This window comes from Curcuma longa, chromosome 9 (genome assembly GCF_044706935.1).
Source record: "Curcuma longa cultivar G26 ecotype Majalengka, Jawa Barat chromosome 9, ITB_CL_G26_1.1, whole genome shotgun sequence".
Classification (NCBI taxonomy): Eukaryota; Viridiplantae; Streptophyta; class Magnoliopsida; order Zingiberales; family Zingiberaceae; genus Curcuma; species Curcuma longa.
The window spans coordinates 7,662,839-7,682,945 of NC_133869.1; the positions used below are offsets into that span (position 1 = coordinate 7,662,839).

Consider the following 20,107-nt stretch of genomic DNA (forward strand, 5'->3'; position numbering starts at 1 on the left):
GAGACACATAGATATATGAAATTAAAATTCATTCAGATATCTATATTTATTATTCGGTGTAATCCATAACAGTTTTAGACAAAAAAAAAATCATTTAAAGATTTTTTAAAGGCTCCAAAAAAATTTAATCCTCTTTATTTAATATTATTTTTCATGTTTAATAGTTATAAGTTTATAACTGTTATTGTTATAGTTACAATAACTACAAAATCATAACTGCTATAATTATAAATTATAATTATTATAATTGTAACAACTATGATACTGTAGTGATTACCATATATATAATAGTTATGATTTCATAACTATTATAATAAATTTGATTAGTTAGAATTTAGAAGGAAGATGTTAATATAAATCTTTTAATATATTATATTTAATCTATATTAATATCAGTATTTTGTGACGATTTCCTTAAAAATAAAATTTTGATTTAAAACTATTAAAATATCTTTTTCATTTGTTTTTTTAAACTAAAAAATACTCAGAGACGACACAGAACACGTGGTAAAGGTCCCCGCTTTAAGAATTGGTTGGCTCGCGCCATATCCTAATCGATCGGTTTCAACGGCTGTAATCCTTCAATATAGCAGCCGTGGTGGGACCCGCAGCCTCGGACGCCAGGCCGTCACATATTTTTGCCACACACATTAAAAAAACCCAAATTGAGTCGATAAGATTAAATTTAAAATCCAAAACTATACCCCGAAACCTACGACGCCTACTGCACTCACACGCTGCTTCCTGATTCCCGGCAAGTCGTCGCGTATGGAATTCGCGTACTTTCTACCAGTTCCGTTAGGTCAAGGGAAAAATTTCCATTTCCAGTGGTCCCCGTCTCCGTTGAATTCGGAGGCTGGTAAAGGTTATCGGGAAAGAGAGGTGTCGGTGGAGCAAAGATCAGAGCAGTGGGTATAAGAGAGGGGAGCTGCCCCTAATTCCGCCTTCCTCATCGCCGAGATCGCTACTGGGAAGGTTTGTTCTTGCTTTCTTTTCTCTTTCCTATTCTGCGAGGCTGTGCTGGTGCTTTTACCCTTTTGGTATAGTAGCTACTGGTGTTTTGTATGAAGAAGGGATTTTTTTTCCTCATAGCGGTGTTTGTCCTTGGTCAGATGGTTCTTGATCGAGACTTTGTTGACTATGTTGATGATTCTTGCGTTTTCTTGTTTGTTTTTGTACTCTTTGGGATATATTGCTCTGCTTCGGATGAATCTAAGCTTTTTCTTCGTTGCTACTCTGCTGTTTTGGAGTGTGGTTGTTTATTTTGTTGGTTCGCAGTGATTGAAGATTATCCACTTAGGATTTATGCTAGTATAGTCATGTTAGAGCTAGTAAGTAAATCTACGCAGAGCTGAAGGTTGATGGACCATAAAAACTTAAGGATCTCAGGCGCCAGCATCCAAACTCTTATTTGTTCACTCATAATTTAATATCCTAATAGTGACACATTTTCCTTTATTTGCTTAATGTCCAGACTCCTGATTAGATTATCTAACATTTTGCATATCTAAGGACTTCTTTTCGTTTGTTGAATTTAGGAAAAAAGATTCTTTCACAGTTTAGTATTCCCCCTTTTGAAATTACTGCTATTAAATTTGTTGTTATCGCTAACGTTTCAGTATTTGTTGCTGCTTTTGTATTCTTTGAAGATAGAGATTAATCATAAGATATTTCTCATGAATAGAGATCTTTATATCATGTCTACATTCTCTCTCTCGCTTCCCCCCCCCCCCCCCCCCCCCCCCCCCCCCCACCACGCACACGCACAGTAAAAAGCTCTTTACCTTTTGAATCCATCAGTTCCATGCTTCATTCTCCATTGACAAATGATTGTTTTTGCATATACTTATGCAATTCTCAGGTTTGAAAGAATAAGCTTGGCATACTGTGGTTAGCCATGTCAAAGGGATGCAATGTATTGAGTTCAATTTTGCAGCATGCGCCATCAGAAAGTGGCAATACTAAGGGTGAATCATATTCAGAAGAAAAGGACATAGGACTTGTGAGGGACGTTGGCTGTCTATCCATAATTGTGCTGGGTGCTTCAGGAGATCTTGCGAAAAAGAAAACATTTCCTGCACTTTTCCACCTTTTCCATCAGGTTTGTAGCGCGCGCGCACACACACACACGCATATATGAATTTAACATGTTTTGATTGATATTTTGTGCTATGATATTAGATCCATATACATTACTTTTCACTTGGCTATCTAGAAGACAAATGCTGTCTTTATGACTGCAATTTTTTTTTCAACTGCTGGATGTTGATAGTGGATACTCCTATTGTCTATATAATTTCAAGCTTTGCAATATGAACTTCATGGTTCGTATATGAAATGAATGGTGTGACTTTGTTTATGGAATTACTGGGAATGAATTTGGTGGACGGATTTGTTTATGGAACACTGATTGGTATGTGAAATGATGTATACTTTTTTGTATGGCTTTTACGAAGTCTGATTGATCTTAAGCAATAGCCTAACTCTGTGATTTGTAAGAATATGGTATCCTATGTCTGTGAAAATGCATTTCCCAATAATCCTAACTTATTAGAAAATGGATAAAACTATTAACCCAGGGTGCGCAGTCATTCTTTGTTCTTTAACCATTTTTTTTTGTTTAAATAACTAAATTGTGTGTTCCATATATTAGATCATTGATATTACCTGCTTAAAATTTCCTTTTTCTAGGTCATTGCATTTCTAAGGTTATCTTAAACTTGGTTAATCATGATGGTAAATCTTGTTGAAGATAGTTTTGAGCATGATTTTAAATGTGGTTCCATGTTGGTCATCACAAGAAAAACATCCTCTTGCACTTGCTAATCCACACATGAAAAAAAGTTGAGATACGCAGAATGAGGATTTTCTTCTATGACTTACGAGTGCTTTTCAAACATCTTTTTTGAGCAAGCGGACTTGAAACAACTTCTTTGCAACAACTCACAACTACTTCACACAACTCGCGGACAAATTTTGTGAGTGGAGGTGCTTCTTCAAGTTCCACAATTACACATATTGCTCCAACAAGGATCAAAATGACTAACAAACGACTCTGTGAAGACTGCACAAATTGAGATATGGCTCTGTGAGGATTTTTTTCAGCTCACAAAACAACTTTTGGAGGACCACATGAGTTCCACAAGGGTTTTCTTTTAATTCACAAACAACTTTGGGAGAGATGAAGTGTCAACAATATTCATCCACTAAAGAAGAAGCCACAAAATATCTCCTCCAAGTACTTTTCTTCTTTTATCTTCTTCTTCACTCCATCTCCAATTTCCCATTGATGTCATGTATTGGCACTCTGACACAATACTTAACTGTCTCTTTCTAGTCAGCGACTGAAACTCTGTTTAAGAAATGAGATTTTAGACTTTGGTCTTAAACGAGTACTTTTGAAATGAAAAACATAATTGGATTACCCCATCCTTGGCATGGTTTCATTTAGTTATTATTTGTTTTAGGGTAATCCAAGCATGTATTAGTTTGTAAAGTTGGTAAGATATTTTCTGTTTTTGGTTTAACCTGTGTTATTTTTTGGATTTCCTTTTTAATTTAAGCTTACATGATAGGAAATTTGAAGACCAATCTACTAGGATCTGCAATAAGGTGCTAGCCATGTGAAATTCTTATTGGGACATAGAACTAAAACAAATTCCATGTTTTTCCAGTTGTAATATTGTTAACCTTCCTTTTGTTTATATGTGAAATTGATTTGGTTACTCTGATTAATTGAGTACAGTTATAGATGCAAGAACTTCGATTAATGTGTTTGTATTGTGTGGAGATATACAGGGATTCCTACAGGAGAATGATGTACACATATTTGGTTATGCCAGGACAAAGCTTTCAGATGATGATCTTAGGGCACGCATCCGTGGGTAAGATTGTATTTTTTTTCCTTTAAATTTCTTCACCAGCTTCATCAATAACTTCACGTATCTAATACAAAATACCTTTGAAAAATGTTAAATACCATCAATAACTTCTTTGATCATTTCAGTATTTGATTATATTCTGGGTTCTTTTGGCCGTGTATCTAGTCTTGTATCAGATTTCTTGCTATATTTATTGTCTTAGAAATATTCTAGAGTCCTAGATAGTTAATGTGCAGATTTTAGAGAAGAAAAAAAACATCTAAATTTTTAGGGAAGAAAAAAAAAAACATCTAATTTTAATTATGATAAAATGCATTTATGATGTTCTAGCTTCTCATGTTAAAACTACTGGGATTATGACAAATGATTTTTATACTGTGAATGATGGTTCACTTTAAGGGCCATCTCTAATTCCTTTTTCTTTTGGATTAGCACTCGATGAACTCATTAGACGTTCACGATAAGCTTCTTTGATGTATATCAATTGCAAAATGTTATAGTGTTGATTGATAACAAATAAAATTAAAGTTTAAATTCTGGAGGGAAACTTAAGAAACAAAAATTTTGTTACATTGAACAAAAACTGAATTTATACAATATGATTTCAACAATAAATTAAGTTAGTGAATCATTACGCTGGACGGACAAGAATTATAACCAGGGGTTTGTAGATTTAGGATCTATTATTTAGCAAGGAGACATATGTAATGAATGTATCATGGAATATGAGTTGACGGCATAAGGATAGTGAGACCAAAGAAAGTTTTGTCTGATGTAATGAGATGTGTTTTAAAAGATATGAATATTACTAGTGCTAGACTGATATGACCAAGTTATGGCGGATAAACTTCATATAGCTAACTCCAACTAGTGGGGATTTATTAGTTTCTTCTTGTTGTTCTATATATAATCGTGAATCACAGTGCTTGTTCTAGGTTTTATGTTCATCTAGACAAAGAAGAAAAGGTTAACTTGCATTATTCCAGAGAACTTATTGAATCCTATCTTTGGTTGAAGTTGATGCATGGAATCACAAAATATTTGCTAGTTAGGAATGTATTATAGAACTTTTGTTTATTCTGTATCTAGTTCATTAATCTTTGTATATGCACTTACAAACTTGCTAATGATGTTCAGATATCTACAGAAAGGTGTTTCAGCTGAGCAAGAGGATGTTCTATCAAGGTTCTTGCAATTGGTAAATTAATCATATATCTTCTTCCTATCTGAGATTTTGTGAATTTGGGGAATAAGTTTTTGTAATTTCACTTTGCAGATTAAATATGTCAGTGGTTCATATGATAGTGCAGATGGCTTTCAACTATTGGACAAGGCAATTTCTGAGCATGAGATATCAAAAAATAGCCATCCAGAAATTTCTCGCAGGCTATTTTACTTGGCACTTCCACCATCTGTTTACCCTTCTGTATGCAGAATGATAAGACAAAACTGCACAAATCCATGTAAGCTCGTGTGAATTCAATAAGATGCTCAAATCCCTAAATTAGTTGATGCAACTTTGGTAGTTCTCCTAGGAATGTCCCTAATTTTCAGAATTTGCTAGTACCAGAAACACACATTTTCCCTAAATGATAATTTTACCCTTACTTGCCCCGTGAAAGTGAGTGTATTACTCTCTAGACAATCACATATATTTATTAGTGTAAAATAAACATAAAGCTTATCTACACTCAAACATTTTCTTTATCCTTTAAGCAGGAATACTGAAAATAGAAGTGCTTGGTTAAATTTTGAGAACTTGAGGTTTTTTAGGTGAATTTCCCATGTAGCTTTTCAAGGTAAATTAAAATCTGCATGTGCCTTATAAATTTGTAAAACCTAGCCTTTCTCACATCACAATCAGTATGTATCTCTTCTTTCTCATTCTTATAACTTAAGAAAAGTTGTTAACGTATGCATGAGGATCTTCAAATTTTCCCTATGGTAGGCATCTACTGTGCACCCCTGTTTAAGAGTTTCCAGAACGATACATGTACATTATTTTTTAGCTGTGGTAGTTTGCATTTTCCATGCCAATTAAGAAGTTTAACTTAAGAAATTCATTTTCCATAACATTAAGAAGTTCTCACTCTGTTTGTGCTTCCAAAACAATACTTTAAAAACTACAATATAACATTTTCCATGTCAATAGTTAAAGAAAGTTCACATTATTGTGCACTATTTTAGTTTTAAGTCTTAACTATTGCTGTTCTTAGAAAACTTAGGAACTCCTTTTCATGATTCTGTAATTAGGCTTTCTTTTCCCAAGTCACCTTACAGAGCCCATTCTGTGAGTTACACACCCTTCCACTATATGCTTGTCTAACTTTCTCTTCCTTCTTTACTTCCTGATCGTAATAAATTGCTGCCTTTCTCCATTCCATCCAATGATTTGTAGCATGTGTTGTATAGATGGCAGAATAGCTATCTGTCTTAATAATGGCTTTGTATTTCAGGGAGTTTATGAAATCTGATTCTGTTGTAGTCTGCTATTGTAGCATTTGAGATGCACATTTAAGTACTTAGCCGTGCTCTATGAGGATAATTTGAATTATCTTCTTCTTGATTCTTCTTTGTCTCATAAGCTAATCTTTCCTGGTTTTAATTACTTCTCAGCCAATCTTGGTGGGTGGACTCGCATAGTGGTTGAGAAACCTTTTGGAAAGGACCTTAATTCTGCAGAAGATTTAAGCGCTCAGCTTGGAGAGCTATTTACCGAAGAACAGTTGTATCGAATTGATCACTACCTGGGAAAGGAGTTGGTTCAGAACTTGGTAATTCTTTAAAAATTATAGCTGACATTCTTCATTTTCTGAAGAAACTGGAAGGCAAGAGACCGAACCAGGCTTCTTTCAACTTTTGGCATTAGCCTATTCAATCTCCTTTTTTTCTTCTTGAATTTGCAGCTTGTACTGCGGTTTGCAAATAGGCTATTTTTGCCTCTTTGGAATCGTGACAACATTGATAATATACAGGTAAGCTTTCCTCCTATATTTGCTTTGATTTGAGATAAATAAATAAATTGAATCATGAAGATAGTGTAGATGCATGCTATCATGCTTATCATTGCATGATTCATAGTTTCTTTCAGACATGCCTTCTTAAACAGTATGTTTTTTTTTAATTCTAGATTTTTCGTCTTGGTTGAAAAATGTTGACATGGATTATGCATTGTAAATCATCCCTTCTTTTGATCTTCTGAAGAGAGCCCACCACTGAATGTACCTAAACTTTCCTTAGATAATAAGTTATCTTTAGTGCAAACAGGCTTCTACATCAAATTAATGTCCTTTCCTCAAAAAAGGTGTCAAATGAAGGTCCTTCATTAGTAAGATCTCAACAATTAGTTTTGAAAAAGTTTGTGTTCAATTTCAGATACAAGAAATTTCACATTTGGAAATATGGTATTGGATCACATTAAATGTTTTTATGTCACTGTTTATTGTGTTTATTCAACAGTCTTCCTTCCTCTTTTAGCTGGCAAAATCTCAGCAATTTGTTGGTGGTTTAACAATTATTATTTCCTATGGTTAATAGTGACTTTTCTTCGCTGTATCTTTGAGCAACCACTGAATCTGAAGGATCTAAACAGGCATGAGTTTAGTCCCACATTGGCAAAACATTGGGAGTCATATGTCTTGAGGGACAATAGTCTCTGTAGCCCCTACTCATCCTTTAGGCATCTTTTACAAATGGATAAAATAAGTCTCGTGGAGTGGACAATGCCACAGAATCTGCATGAGTTTAGTACAAAATGCTAAAGTTCATGAATCTATCCTTTATAGATTGATGGCCCATGTATGTTGCTAAAGCCTATGGCCCCTGGAGGGGGCTTGTTAAGGGTGCTTACTTCCACATTTATAAGGTGTCAGATGGGGAGGGCTAAATGCCTTTGTTCTTTGGGAAGGAACTTAACCAAGAAATGTACAAATATCTCAATCAGCAAAATTACCTTAGCAAGTTCACGTGCTTAAATCAATGTGCTAGTTCTAAACATGTAATTGTGAGAATATCTCTATTGATATTTGGAAAATATATAAAAATAAGGATGAGAAAAAAAAAATCCTTTTGCATAGTGGGAATTTCGGTTTTCTACTTGTGGACACATGCTGTAGGTAGGTATCAATAAACCATACCGACCTAATTCAGTAATACATGGGAAGGAAAAGGAAGAACTAGAGTAGGGGAAAAAAAAAGATGAGGATTACTATCATGAGCCCTAACTGAGGTGAGCCACTTCTGGCTGCTTGCAAGATTGCCCTCATCAACAATGATACGAGCCCCTTAAGCTCCTTTTAGGTTCTTCCTTTTATGTACTTCCACTCATTTTTTACTTTTTCATTCATCCACCTCTCCATCCTATAGAGTAAATGGTCCTTAATGTTGATCATGGAAGGTGCTAGGATTGATTGTATAGCGAAGGAAATATAATGATCTAATGAGAGACAATGACGGATTGAGTGGATTGGAGGGTAAGGCGAATAACAAGAGGAAGAGATAGAAGAAGAGGAGGATGTGGGAGAAGATGAAGAACAAGAAATAGTGTTTTGAAAGGGTTCTAGGTCGCTGCATATTACTATGCAGCAAGAACCACTTATAGTCAAGGTTTAAAATATCGAGCCGTGCCGAGGTTTCGAGACGGTCCGGAACGATATAGTTTCGGTACCGTATAGTATCGTGCCGGTATAGTTTCGGTATTTTTAAAATATAAAATATATCAACTAAAATTAAAAATTTAATTTAAATATTTAAAAATAAAAAATAAAATATTTTTTAAAAATAATAAGATAATTTTTGGATTTTAATAAAGTCTATTTAAATTATTTCCAACTATAGCTAGAAATTGATTATTAAAATCTCAATTAAACCCTAAGTTAAAAAAATCCAAAAAAAAAAATCAAAAATCATGACTGCTTCGCCCCGGATCACGCGCGGCCCACATGTGGAGGCGTCGCCGGGCTTGTGCATCGCCTCCGGTGGCGTCGACTGGCTCGGGCGACACCTCCGATGACGTCGCCGGGCCCGGGCGACGCCTTCGAAGGCATCGCCTAGGCTGTGCGATGCCTCCGGAGGTGTCTCCCAGTCGGAACCGTTGTGCGGGTGTCGGTTCGTCGGTGGAACGAAAAATTTTATCTGTATCGGTTTGAAATTTCAATCCCTGCTTACAGCACATGAAATCTCTCATAGGAAATTGGCTTCGGTAAGGTGGGATTAGGTGGTCTGTCTGGAGGCGTCGTGCGACCGGAACTGCTGTGCCGGTCCGTTGGCGGAACGAAACATTTTATCCGTATCGGCTCGAAATTTCAATCCCTGCTTACAGCACATGAAATCTCTCATAGGAAATTGGCTTCAGTAAGGTGGGATTAGGTGGTCTGTCTGACCCACATTTGCAATGATCCAAAATATCAAAACTGTGATCCATTCAAAATCTCAAGTATTACCTGTACTTTTCTTTTCTCAACTAGTCTTGGCTTATATGGTGTTTTTGCTCCTGTTAAAGAGGATTGATCCTTGTGAATGTGAAATAGATATAAAAAAGTGATTGTGAAATGCATAGATTTCAAAAATGCATCTCTAATTTGTTAATTGATATCATGTAAAATATTTTCATGAATCTACAGATCGTGTTTAGAGAAGACTTTGGAACTGAAGGACGAGGAGGATACTTTGATGAATATGGGTATTTTTTTTAAAGAATGGAAATGATTAACAGTGTTTTAGTAAACTGATCGCATAACGGTTGAAAGCTAACCTCATTTATTATTTTGCAGAATTATTCGTGATATCATTCAAAATCATTTGCTGCAGGTATTGGAAAGTAAATGATGTTATTTTTCGTTGATGCATTAGCTACCTGTATATTTTAGATAATGAAATGAACTCCTAATTGATAGAAAAATTTGTAAGATTAGATTAGATATTCTCCCCTTATTTTTGTGATTTGTAAATTATTTATCTTGTTAAAGTGCAATAATTGTTCCTTTGAGTAGCGCATCAATAGGACATTGTGCATATATGCATGAGAGAAATCTTGATTTTGAGCTATTTGCTTGTACCCAAAGCTTCTTATAGGCAATTTCCAAGATACCCAGTGAGTTCGACTACTTGTAACATGCATATTATGATGCTGAATCTGATCTATGATCTCCAACAACATCTCAATAATCCAAGGATAGTCAATTTTTCAACTCTTTTCTTTCTTATATGTTTTTCTCCTTCTATAGCTCTTCCTTGATTATTAGATCTACCTTAACATACACATGCAACATTAAGATAACAATACAGTTATTGCTGACTATACATGGTATGTGAAGATTATTTTGTTGATCTTAAAATGATAATTTCTAGAAAAATACTTCGTCTATAGCTGTTTTCAACATTTTCCATACCCTCATCGACCAACTTGATTAAAATAAATCATTGTCTGAAATAAATGGAAAGATCAACCTGAATTATATAATTAATTATTCAAAAAATTTTGTAAACTGAAGGTCCACAACCATCCTATAAAAGGGCGATTGATTTATTTTAACAAGTGATATAACCTTATAGAGCTCAATAGAGGACAACATTCTTGTAGATGACCCCCCATAGTGGGGACAATTATGGCTTGTTGATGGCGATGATGAATTATTCAAGAAACTTTGAGAGAAGAATTTTTTGTGGATGACTGACTATGGATGCATCATAAATTAATATTTTTGCATCACAAATAGGAACAAAGTTATGCTAGCCTTTTTGTGTTAAATATGTCATTGTCTGAAATATTTATATATTAAGGTATATACTTGATTTTGGAATCTTTTTACTATAATTTTTTCCAATCTCTTTAATTTATTGTAACCTTATTGCTGCAGGTCCTTTGTTTGGTTGCTATGGAGAAACCTGTTTCACTGAAGCCTGAACACATTCGGGATGAGAAAGTGAAGGTCATACATACACTTCATTTAATGCAAGAATAAACTTGCTTTAATCTTTACTTTCTCACCATCTTAATTTTTATCATCATTAACCAAACCCATTTTATTGTCAGAAGTACATCAACAAATATCACATTTGTTTTCTCTGACCTGCAATAGCCTTGTGAATTTATCTTAATAATTTTTTCATCTTTCAGGTTCTTCAGTCTGTGCTACCCATAAAACATGAAGAGGTAGTCCTTGGACAATATGAGGGCTATAAAGATGACCCTACTGTGTCTGACAGCTCAAACACCCCTACATTTGCTACTGTTGTTTTGCGTATACACAATGAAAGATGGGAAGGTTCAATTTTTTTTCCCAACCTTGTTGATTTGACTTTCTTTGAATTTGTATATTTTTATTCATTCTTGTGATTTGTTGTCTCTTCGAGTTCATACATGGCATAGAACCCTAGAGCTAGGTTTGTAATATCATTGCCATAGTACTGCAGTCATACTGTGCCATAATAACCATCTTGTCTCAATATTAGAACAAAGTTTTCTGAAAATTCATCTTTGTATAGCTCTCTCTTAGTTGCTGATACTATAATAATCATGCAATACAGGTGTCCCTTTTATATTAAAGGCAGGAAAAGCTCTGGAGAACAGGAAAGCTGAAATTCGTATTCAGTTTAAGGATGTTCCTGGTGACATCTTCAAATGTATGTCCTTTAAATTTTTGTTACCCTCTCTTTCCTCAATCATTTTTTTTTATAATCTCCTATTCATCGGTCTCTCGTTCAAGCGCCTCAATTATTGAATAACAATTAAATTAAGACAGTATGTGTAGAGTTCTTCATTGAATAATGTAGTATAGTTGATGCCTCTACCATATCTCACTTTCTTGCCCAATTTCAAAGTTTACTTTCACTATTTTATTTACTTAACAAATCCAACTTACATTGCTCTCACTTTTTATCTGACTTTATATTGTTAATGTGCAAGGTAAAAAGCAAGGGAGAAATGAATTCGTCATTCGCTTGCAACCATCAGAAGCCATGTATATGAAGCTAACAGTAAGTTCAATATGATTCTCAGGGCCTATACAATCATTTTGCATTGCAAGAACTATCTCATAGATGGTACTACCTAAGTCACGTTCAACCTTCTGATTTCATGTTAAGGAGTCATTAAATTTAAGAATAAACCTGTTTTTTTTTTTTAAAAAAAAAAGACAGCTATAAGAACCCTTGAACACTCACATTTGAGTAAAGTTCCTTGAATCAAAGACTTTGACAACAACTTCCAAGTCCCTTACCATCTACACTAGCTGGCATCCTCTCCTGTTATTTTGATATTTATTCTTCTTCTAACATTCTTCCTTCTGCACATCAAAAATAAAAAAGAATACCATGATTAGCCTCCTTGTTTCTGGTTGGTGCTTTTATGTGTAAACATCTGGAACTGCAAGATCATTGTATATGTAGGTGACTGTCATATGGTGAAGTAATTTTCATCAGTGTCTATTTCATGCTTGGAGTATTTTGCTTGTTTCTGCTTTTGCAGCTTCTAAGTTGTTTTGTATCATGTCATGTTCTTTCTATCACAATTTTCTTTGTTCTCTTTCTATGTACTGCAGCTCAAGAAACCTGGATTGGAAATGTCAACAATACAAAGTGAATTAGATTTATCCTATGGGCTAAGATATCAAGACGTCAAAATCCCAGAGGCATATGAGCGGTTAATCTTGGACACGTATGTTCTATATCTGATAACTTTTTATTGTTGCCTTTTGTATATATTGCTTTTCAATACAACTAGTATAATCATGAATAATTTAACATTTAAACTGATTGATGTCAGAAACCAATATATTTGTTCTGCCTTCCAAAATAATTTCAGCTGTTAATGAGTTTGACACATACTTTGATCCTCTAATCAACTTGTACAGATGGTCCAGTTTCAGTTGCCGAAATGAGAAATCATATATCTAAAAAAGTTTAAACTATAAACTAATGGCTATGTAAGCAACAATTTTTATGACCTAAAAGAGTTTAGAGGAAGCTGATGAATTCCAAAATCACATAAGGATAACAAATCCTGCCTTAGAAATCCAAATATGATTTCGATGGTTTATGAAATACATACACGGAAACAAATATGACCCAATTGTTTTTCTACAATTTACTTCCAGTCTGAATCAGTGCTTTCGTAAATGTAACCACCTTATGTGCTGCTTATATATATGTGTGAACTATATTAATATTGTACGTCCATTTTACATTTTGTCACCATCTTTGCATTTCTAAGCTTATGGTGTCCATGAAGCTTGTACTTTCCAGTCCAAGTTTCATTTTCCTACATGCTCAAATAGCTAATTCTAGTTTGAACTTTGAATTTCCCTTTATTGCCCACATCATCAAAGAAACTATATTTTGACGACTATCTTGTTCAATGCGATGTTTGACAGAATAAGGGGCGACCAGCAGCACTTCGTACGCAGAGATGAGCTGAAAGTATGTGTTGTCATACCTAATCCAAGTAAATTAACTAAGAATAGGATCTTATTGTTTTGTATGGATATCGTAGGTAGCATGGCAGATATTTACACCTCTTCTGCACAGTATTGATAATGGAGAATTGAAGCCAACTGCATATAAACCAGGCAGCCGTGGACCAGAAGAGGCAGATGAATTGCTAGCGAGAGCAGGATATGTGCAAACACACGGCTACATATGGATTCCACCCACCCTAGCATAGCTTCTTTTATATGAGAATGTGCTGTTTCTGCATCAGATTTTATGAATCTATGATGTCTTTGAGGGCTTATCTAATGTTTTATGCCTCCCGCTTGTACTTTGCCATGATGATGTTTTGGAATAAATGGAGTTGTTTGTCTCCAGGATGTTGCATGGATGAGTTGTAGGTTTGTGTTGAGTGCAGCGTTTAGAAGGATTTTACAAGAAATTTTCAGTGAATTAGATTTGATAATTCAGAAAAGTTGTGGTTTTGCTTGTCTTTTGATCTATTTTTTAAATACAGTTCTGCTACTTTAGTTATCAATTGAGTCTTTGTGCTTTGTTAAATCATAACTAACCTGTTAGTATAAATAAACTTCGTACCCCCAAAAAGTATCATACATGAAACCTATCAAATCTTTGAATAAAAAACCTTAAATAATTCAAACCCTAAAGGCCTAAACCAATAACATCATATGAAAAAATATCATACCCTAAACCACTAAATTTTCTATTCAAATATATTTAGAAATATAATTGTTTTACAGAAAATATTATAAAAAATGGCACGTTTAATTATCTTTTTAGTTCTAGTGTGATTTTGCAAAAGAATAAGAATGTACTAAGTATTGATTTTAATCAAAATACTTTAAACCTCTTTATATCTCAAGAATCATATAGTTAATTTATCATTGGATTATAAAAATTTTAAATATATCTTTTATTCTTCATATTTTTATAAATACTATTAAAATGTTCTTTATAATTTATACATTTATAAATATCATTAATTCGTCCATATTCTTTTGCTGAAGGAAAAAAGATTGCCACAAGCCACAGAACAAAAACACTCCATGTATTTACTTACGTACACACATTTTATAATTATACGGCCGGCGCCGCCTTCGTCGTACTCGCTAGAGGCTAAGGCTTAGCGCCGCCTTTACATCGAGCCTCCACGCGCTCCCACCGCCGTCCAACCTCCACACGTCGCACGGCGCCGCGAGCGATGAGGCCGAGCAGGCCGCCTTTCCCCTCCACGGCCGCCTCGAGTGGTGCACCCTCACCCTGCAAGTGAATGCCCGGCACGCCTCTGCCGCTGCCGGAACTGCCCCCCTCGCCACCAGCCCCACTCGCACCTGCTCCTCCTCTTCCGCCGTCCACCTGCCTTCGAGAGACCCTCCGGACACCATCCTCCGATACGCATCGTTGGTCCACGTGACCCTGCCCCACTCGTCGGACACGAACCCGGGGGAGTCGTCCGCCGACAGCGCCGCCTGCACAGCCTCGTCACTCCGCCACGGAACTTCTCCCTCCCTCCACGTGTCCGTCACGCATTCCACCGTCACCCATGACCCCACCGCCGTCACCGGCCAAGCAAACCCTGTCGCCGCGGCCGTCTCGCCCGCCCGCCCTCGGCCCATCCACGCCGGCGCCAACGAAGTGGCGAGCAACTTTTCAGATCCAGCGCACCTTCGTTCCGCCGCCCTGTCGTCCTTCCTCTCCGGCGTCTCCGGAATCAGTGAGAGAGTCACGATCGTCGGCGACGACGAGGACGTCACCGACGAAGACGAGGCCGGATCCTCCTTCGACGAAGAAGACCGCCCCGTCTCCATCTTCCTCGCCTTCCTCCCTCTGCAACCACCGGAGCCCTTCCGCCTTGTTTTCCTTCCGGCGGAGGACGACGCCGCGGCGGCAAAGGCAGAGGCTGCCCGAGACGACTCGACGACCGGCTTGGGAGCGATCGGCCGGAACCTGAGCATGATCCGGCCCATCCTCCACGCCGCCTCGGCGTCTCCTCTTCCGTACACGTCGATGCAGCAACCGCCCCTCCGCTCCATCTCCGCCCTCTCGCTCGATTTCTCTGCTTTTGACCGACTGGTTCACCGACTCCTCGAGCGAGAACCTTAAATAGCGTTGGCGTAGTCCGACGCGTGTCCACTTCAGCACGTGTCGGGGAGGCCACCTCGAGCTGCCATTGGCGCAGTACAGGTGGCAGTAGCAGAGTTCGACTGAGCACATGGGAGAGATAAAAATGCCGTTCAAATCGAGGCGGCACGTGGAGGAAGGAGACTGGGAGATGGCGGGCGACCCAGAACGCTATGGGTGGTGGGGAACAGGGTGGGTGGTTTGTTGCTATTATTGGGTAAGAGATATAGGTCAGTAGGTTTTTATGGTAAGGACGATGGGAGATTATTGAAGAGTTGACGCGTGGATAGGCTAAGGCGACGTGGGCATCCCAGGATAGAATGATGACGTTGGCAGAATCTTTCGGAGTTGTCTTTTTGGATGTATGCAGCATTTTCCACCCGGACGCTACTCGCCTCGCGATTGGTGTAAGAAGTTGAAACGTTGATGGAAACTTCCAAAATCTGTTAATTTAGGAGTATGACTAACAAAGCGAGTCAGTACTGAACTTGGCTTGGTAAAAAAAATTATTTATATTTATTTAACATTTTCTTCTTTTTTTTTTCATATCCAAAATGCTTAGTTTGGGGGCTCCACGAAGGAGTCAATCTTCGTAAAGAAGGTTTACTCACAACTGAAATTGGTAGGTTTGCTTGAACCCAAAATTACCGACAATTCATTGTGCAAGGAAATCCAAATACCTTTAATGATGGATTTCTTATCCCTTAATGAATCTCACACTTAAGCTTCCTTTCACACATCTTGGATCTTCATAGTAGTATGGCCTTGTTGTTGAAAGTTATTTTATAATCTATCAGAGATTATTGTCGAAGTTTATAAAAAGAAATTCCAAATTGAAATTATAAAATTAGCTCAAAAGATAACTTGAACTGATAATCTCAAACTGCCAGATTGATATGGTTGTCCGACCGAACTTTTGGATTGTCTAAGCTTGAGTGGGGACGTTGATGGTCGTATGCTATATGTTCACGAGTACGAGGTCCAAGTAGGCCGAATGCTTCCCTAGGCTGAGTGGGAAGTTGCTAGCCAAATGCTCCTAAGTGACCTCGAGTGCCTCGAGATCCAAGTAGCCCAAGTGCCACGAGATCCAAGTAGCCCAGGTGCTTCTTGAGTCCGAGTGCTGCCCAAGCGGGTTGTCGAGTTGGGACGTCGAATGCCCGAGCTAGTTGCTGAGTACTCTTGAGTGAACACGTCAACCCACTACCGAGCTGGCTGAGTTGGGAGAGTGATGTCGACTGCTGAGTTTCGAGTTGGAACTTGAGAAGGCGAGTCAGAAAAAAGAAATATTGAGGTCTGCGTTTGATATAGTTTTCTTACAACTGATTCATTCCTTTTGGATGTGCTTCAAGGTCACATTTGGATATTTGTTTCATAGGATATAATGGGAAGATCACGTAGACAACAAGTATTGATTGTTCATGGCAAACTGAGCAATATCCGAACGCTATCATGAGTAGATTCGTCGAAGAGAGTGCACGATAGAAGAACGAATGTGAAAAGATCTCCTTGCTATTGCATCTGCTACCACCTGCTTTTGGTCATGGCCTTTATGTCTCCAGTGTAGTAAATGATCGAATAAAGATCATTTATCGCCTTTATTAATTCAGATTGAAATATTAATGCATCTGTTACACTTGAATAGTAAGCAAAAAGAGAATTCAGATGGTAAAATATTAGTTAATTCACTTGGACAAATTTTACCCTAATCGATCAACATGCATGTGGATCATGCTCACACATGAATCACCTAGGTTTAATGCCATTCAAATTTTGGATTTGCACCCACACATAAGAGCAAGTCTCTCTTCATGCATATATTAACAATTTCAATATTTATAATACATTATACATCAATCATAATATTATAAAATTCTTAATGTGGGCCTAAAATCTCATTTACAATAGAGTCACATTCCTTTCCACCTCTCTTATTTCCATTCAGATTTTCAATATTTATATCATGCTCTATTCCACCCTTGCCTCGAGTCAATTGTAGGTTGCTACATCAACTTCGTTGGTACTTGGTAGGGCTCAAAAGAATAATATCAACGATGGAGTTAACTCACGAGCTAGAACAAACAAATGTACACTGACTGTACCTACAAAAGTGACATGAAATGCATTGATTGAAATCCCTCTACCACCTTCCTCTGATTGGCCTCAAGTCCAAATCCCTCTTTATCAATGGCCACATTCATCCACCACCTTCCTTCGTAAGGCGCGACAAGTGGAGCAATTGCACCCCGTTGCGAGAGGCAGTAGGCCCTTGTGAGTGTGTGCCTACTCCCTCTTCTATCTTATTTTTGACTACTTCCTACCTCTTCCACCATAATTACACAACCAAGATATATCATTAAGGATGCGAGAGAAAATTAAAGCCGGATTGGAGTTCCATTAAGAGTATTTAATTATACTTAAGATTTAATTTTTTTTCATTTTCATCCTAAGTAACAATGGTAATTCACAATGTGAAAGATGAAGTGTAACTATCTATCGTTAGCAAAGTATAGATATCAACGTCCATATCCAATCAGGCTAATCGAGTATCCAACTCGCCATCGGACACGTAGCCGCTACGCCTATAAAGATTAGATTTGAGATCTGTCGTCGGCCAATGGCAGCCCAACAGATTTGCTTGCCCGTTGTGCGTATCGGCCTCGCGATTTGATTGGATTCCCTACAAAACTGGCATGGTGGGCAGGGAACAGACCGACCTCCCCTTACTCGCCTCGCTTCCAGAAGTGACGTGATTTAGGATGGTGATATTTTGAGTTACTGTTGAATATGCTTTAATCAAATCAAAGACGATCGTTGCTTTGATAGGATTTGAAAGGTTGCACATTGATACGACGGGCATATTGATACGGCGGAAGTTTAAAATTGCCACGTGGTTTTAGATATAGAATGATAAAGAACTATATATTAAGCAAGATAAGAAGAATTAGATAAAATTCCAAGGATAATTAGTTGACAGTCTCAATCTTGAATTTTGACTTCCGGCGTCCATTAGATCTCAAACGTTGATTTCGTTTTAATTCGGATTCCAACTTTGATTTTTTACTAGGTCTCGAATTTCGATCTCGACATCAACTTTATCGCAGTCTCGGATCTCTATCTAGATCTTGAATCCCAATCTTAGCGTCTACTAGATTTCATACGTCAATCTCATCTCAACTTTGAATCCCGATCTCGATCTCTACTTGGTCTCAGATCCTGACCTCGATATCTACTGGATCTCATATACCGACCTTATTTCAACTTATAATCCTGATCTCAATCTTTGTCAGTCTTATCTCGGTCTCGCGTGCCGACTTCATCTCGATCTCGGATTTTTTATCGTCTACTTCTAGGTGGGATCTATAAAGTCGGTTTATCAATAAGACTAGGAAACCTTAAGATTATTTCTTGAAAAATAAAGAAAATATCCTAGAAGATATAGACAATTAGAGCTTGTATATCAAAGTTACCATAAACGAAAGAACATATTTCAAAACATATATAGATGCTAATGTTTCGGAGATTGGATACATGGATAACTCTATAAAAGATTGTCCATATCCATAGGCACAAATATACAAACAGAATCGTAATTTTTTCAAATCCTTAATCTCATTTCTCTTACAAAATCTCTAACTTGAGCGTAAGAACGATTTGTCAGGATCCATAATCAGTGTCATTCTAACTCTCTTTTGAGTGTATTTCAGATCCTTTTATCTTTTCTGATGACTACCTCTGAAGAATGTATACTTCAGTCCGTTCGTTAACTAATGGCTTGATTATCTACAATATTTAATCCGAATACACATGAGCACTTAATTTATTTATTATTTTTTTAGAGTATAGATTTAGGATACAGTATTTAGATTTATGATTCAATTAGAAATCAGTGTCACGGTTAAGCAGATTTATACTTTTGGAATCAAGAAGACAAAAAGATACGCGAGCTGACAAAACAAAAACTAAAAGTAACAGAAGTTGTTTAACTTTGTGACTCCAGACAAATTTCTCTAGTATTTCTGTAAAAGTATAAGCAACTAAAAGCCTTCAGTAAGAAGCATTAATCGCTCAGCATTCTTTTGCTTTTGCTTTACCCTAGAAAGTATGATGTTGAACGGATCATGCAAACTCTTCCAGGTTATCAGAATTACAAAATGTTAAGTAAGGCCAGACAAAGGCATTTATATATATATGCGTGCTTGATTGCTTCAGGGTTAGTGTAAAGCCCTACCAATGATCCAACACAGAATTCCCACCAGAAGAGAAAGGTCAGATGAGCTTCTTTTTCTTCTGCAAAAAAAAAAAAAAAAAAAAAGGAAAAGAAGCCGACCACGGGCCGGGTCCTGAATCTGTAACCGGATCATTGAGCCCATTATTTATTGACTCAATTAAACGGGCCGAAATTGTAAGCAGCTCGTAGAGATGGGCCGATTACTATTCTAATTCCTTATTAACAGTCAGATTCATTTTTTTTATTTATATGATCGTTGGAATCTCGGAATCCCTACTTAATCGACAATTTTAACTCTTTAAAAAAAATTATGTTTTTTCAATTATTACGAATTATTTAATCGTTATTTTCTCAACTTTATAAATTAATAAGCTGTTTATTTTATAATTGTATACTATCTTTTCTACCTTGTTTTTGAATTTTGAAAATT

The 20,107-nt window shown here is 36.8% G+C and overlaps 2 protein-coding genes across 2 annotated transcripts; one reads left to right on the top strand and one right to left on the bottom strand.

The window, feature by feature from the left end:
* The first annotated feature begins 890 nt into the window (after positions 1-890).
* LOC141834636 (glucose-6-phosphate 1-dehydrogenase, cytoplasmic isoform-like) lies at positions 891-13,793 on the top strand. The gene is made up of 16 exons (XM_074721964.1): positions 891-975; positions 1,862-2,101; positions 3,799-3,884; positions 5,019-5,079; positions 5,158-5,344; positions 6,498-6,655; positions 6,788-6,856; positions 9,503-9,561; positions 9,653-9,689; positions 10,739-10,810; positions 10,999-11,146; positions 11,409-11,504; positions 11,788-11,858; positions 12,422-12,537; positions 13,253-13,298; positions 13,372-13,793. The coding sequence occupies exons 2-16, from the start codon at positions 1,898-1,900 to the stop codon at positions 13,540-13,542; spliced, it is 1,581 nt and encodes a 526-aa protein (XP_074578065.1). The 5' UTR covers positions 891-975; positions 1,862-1,897; the 3' UTR covers positions 13,543-13,793.
* A 509-nt stretch (positions 13,794-14,302) lies between these two features.
* On the bottom strand, positions 14,303-15,387 carry LOC141835256 (uncharacterized). Its single transcript, XM_074722692.1, has one exon. It carries the CDS (start codon positions 15,359-15,361, stop codon positions 14,438-14,440), a length of 924 nt encoding a protein of 307 aa, XP_074578793.1. The 5' UTR covers positions 15,362-15,387; the 3' UTR covers positions 14,303-14,437.
* Between the last annotated feature and the right edge of the window lie 4,720 nt (positions 15,388-20,107).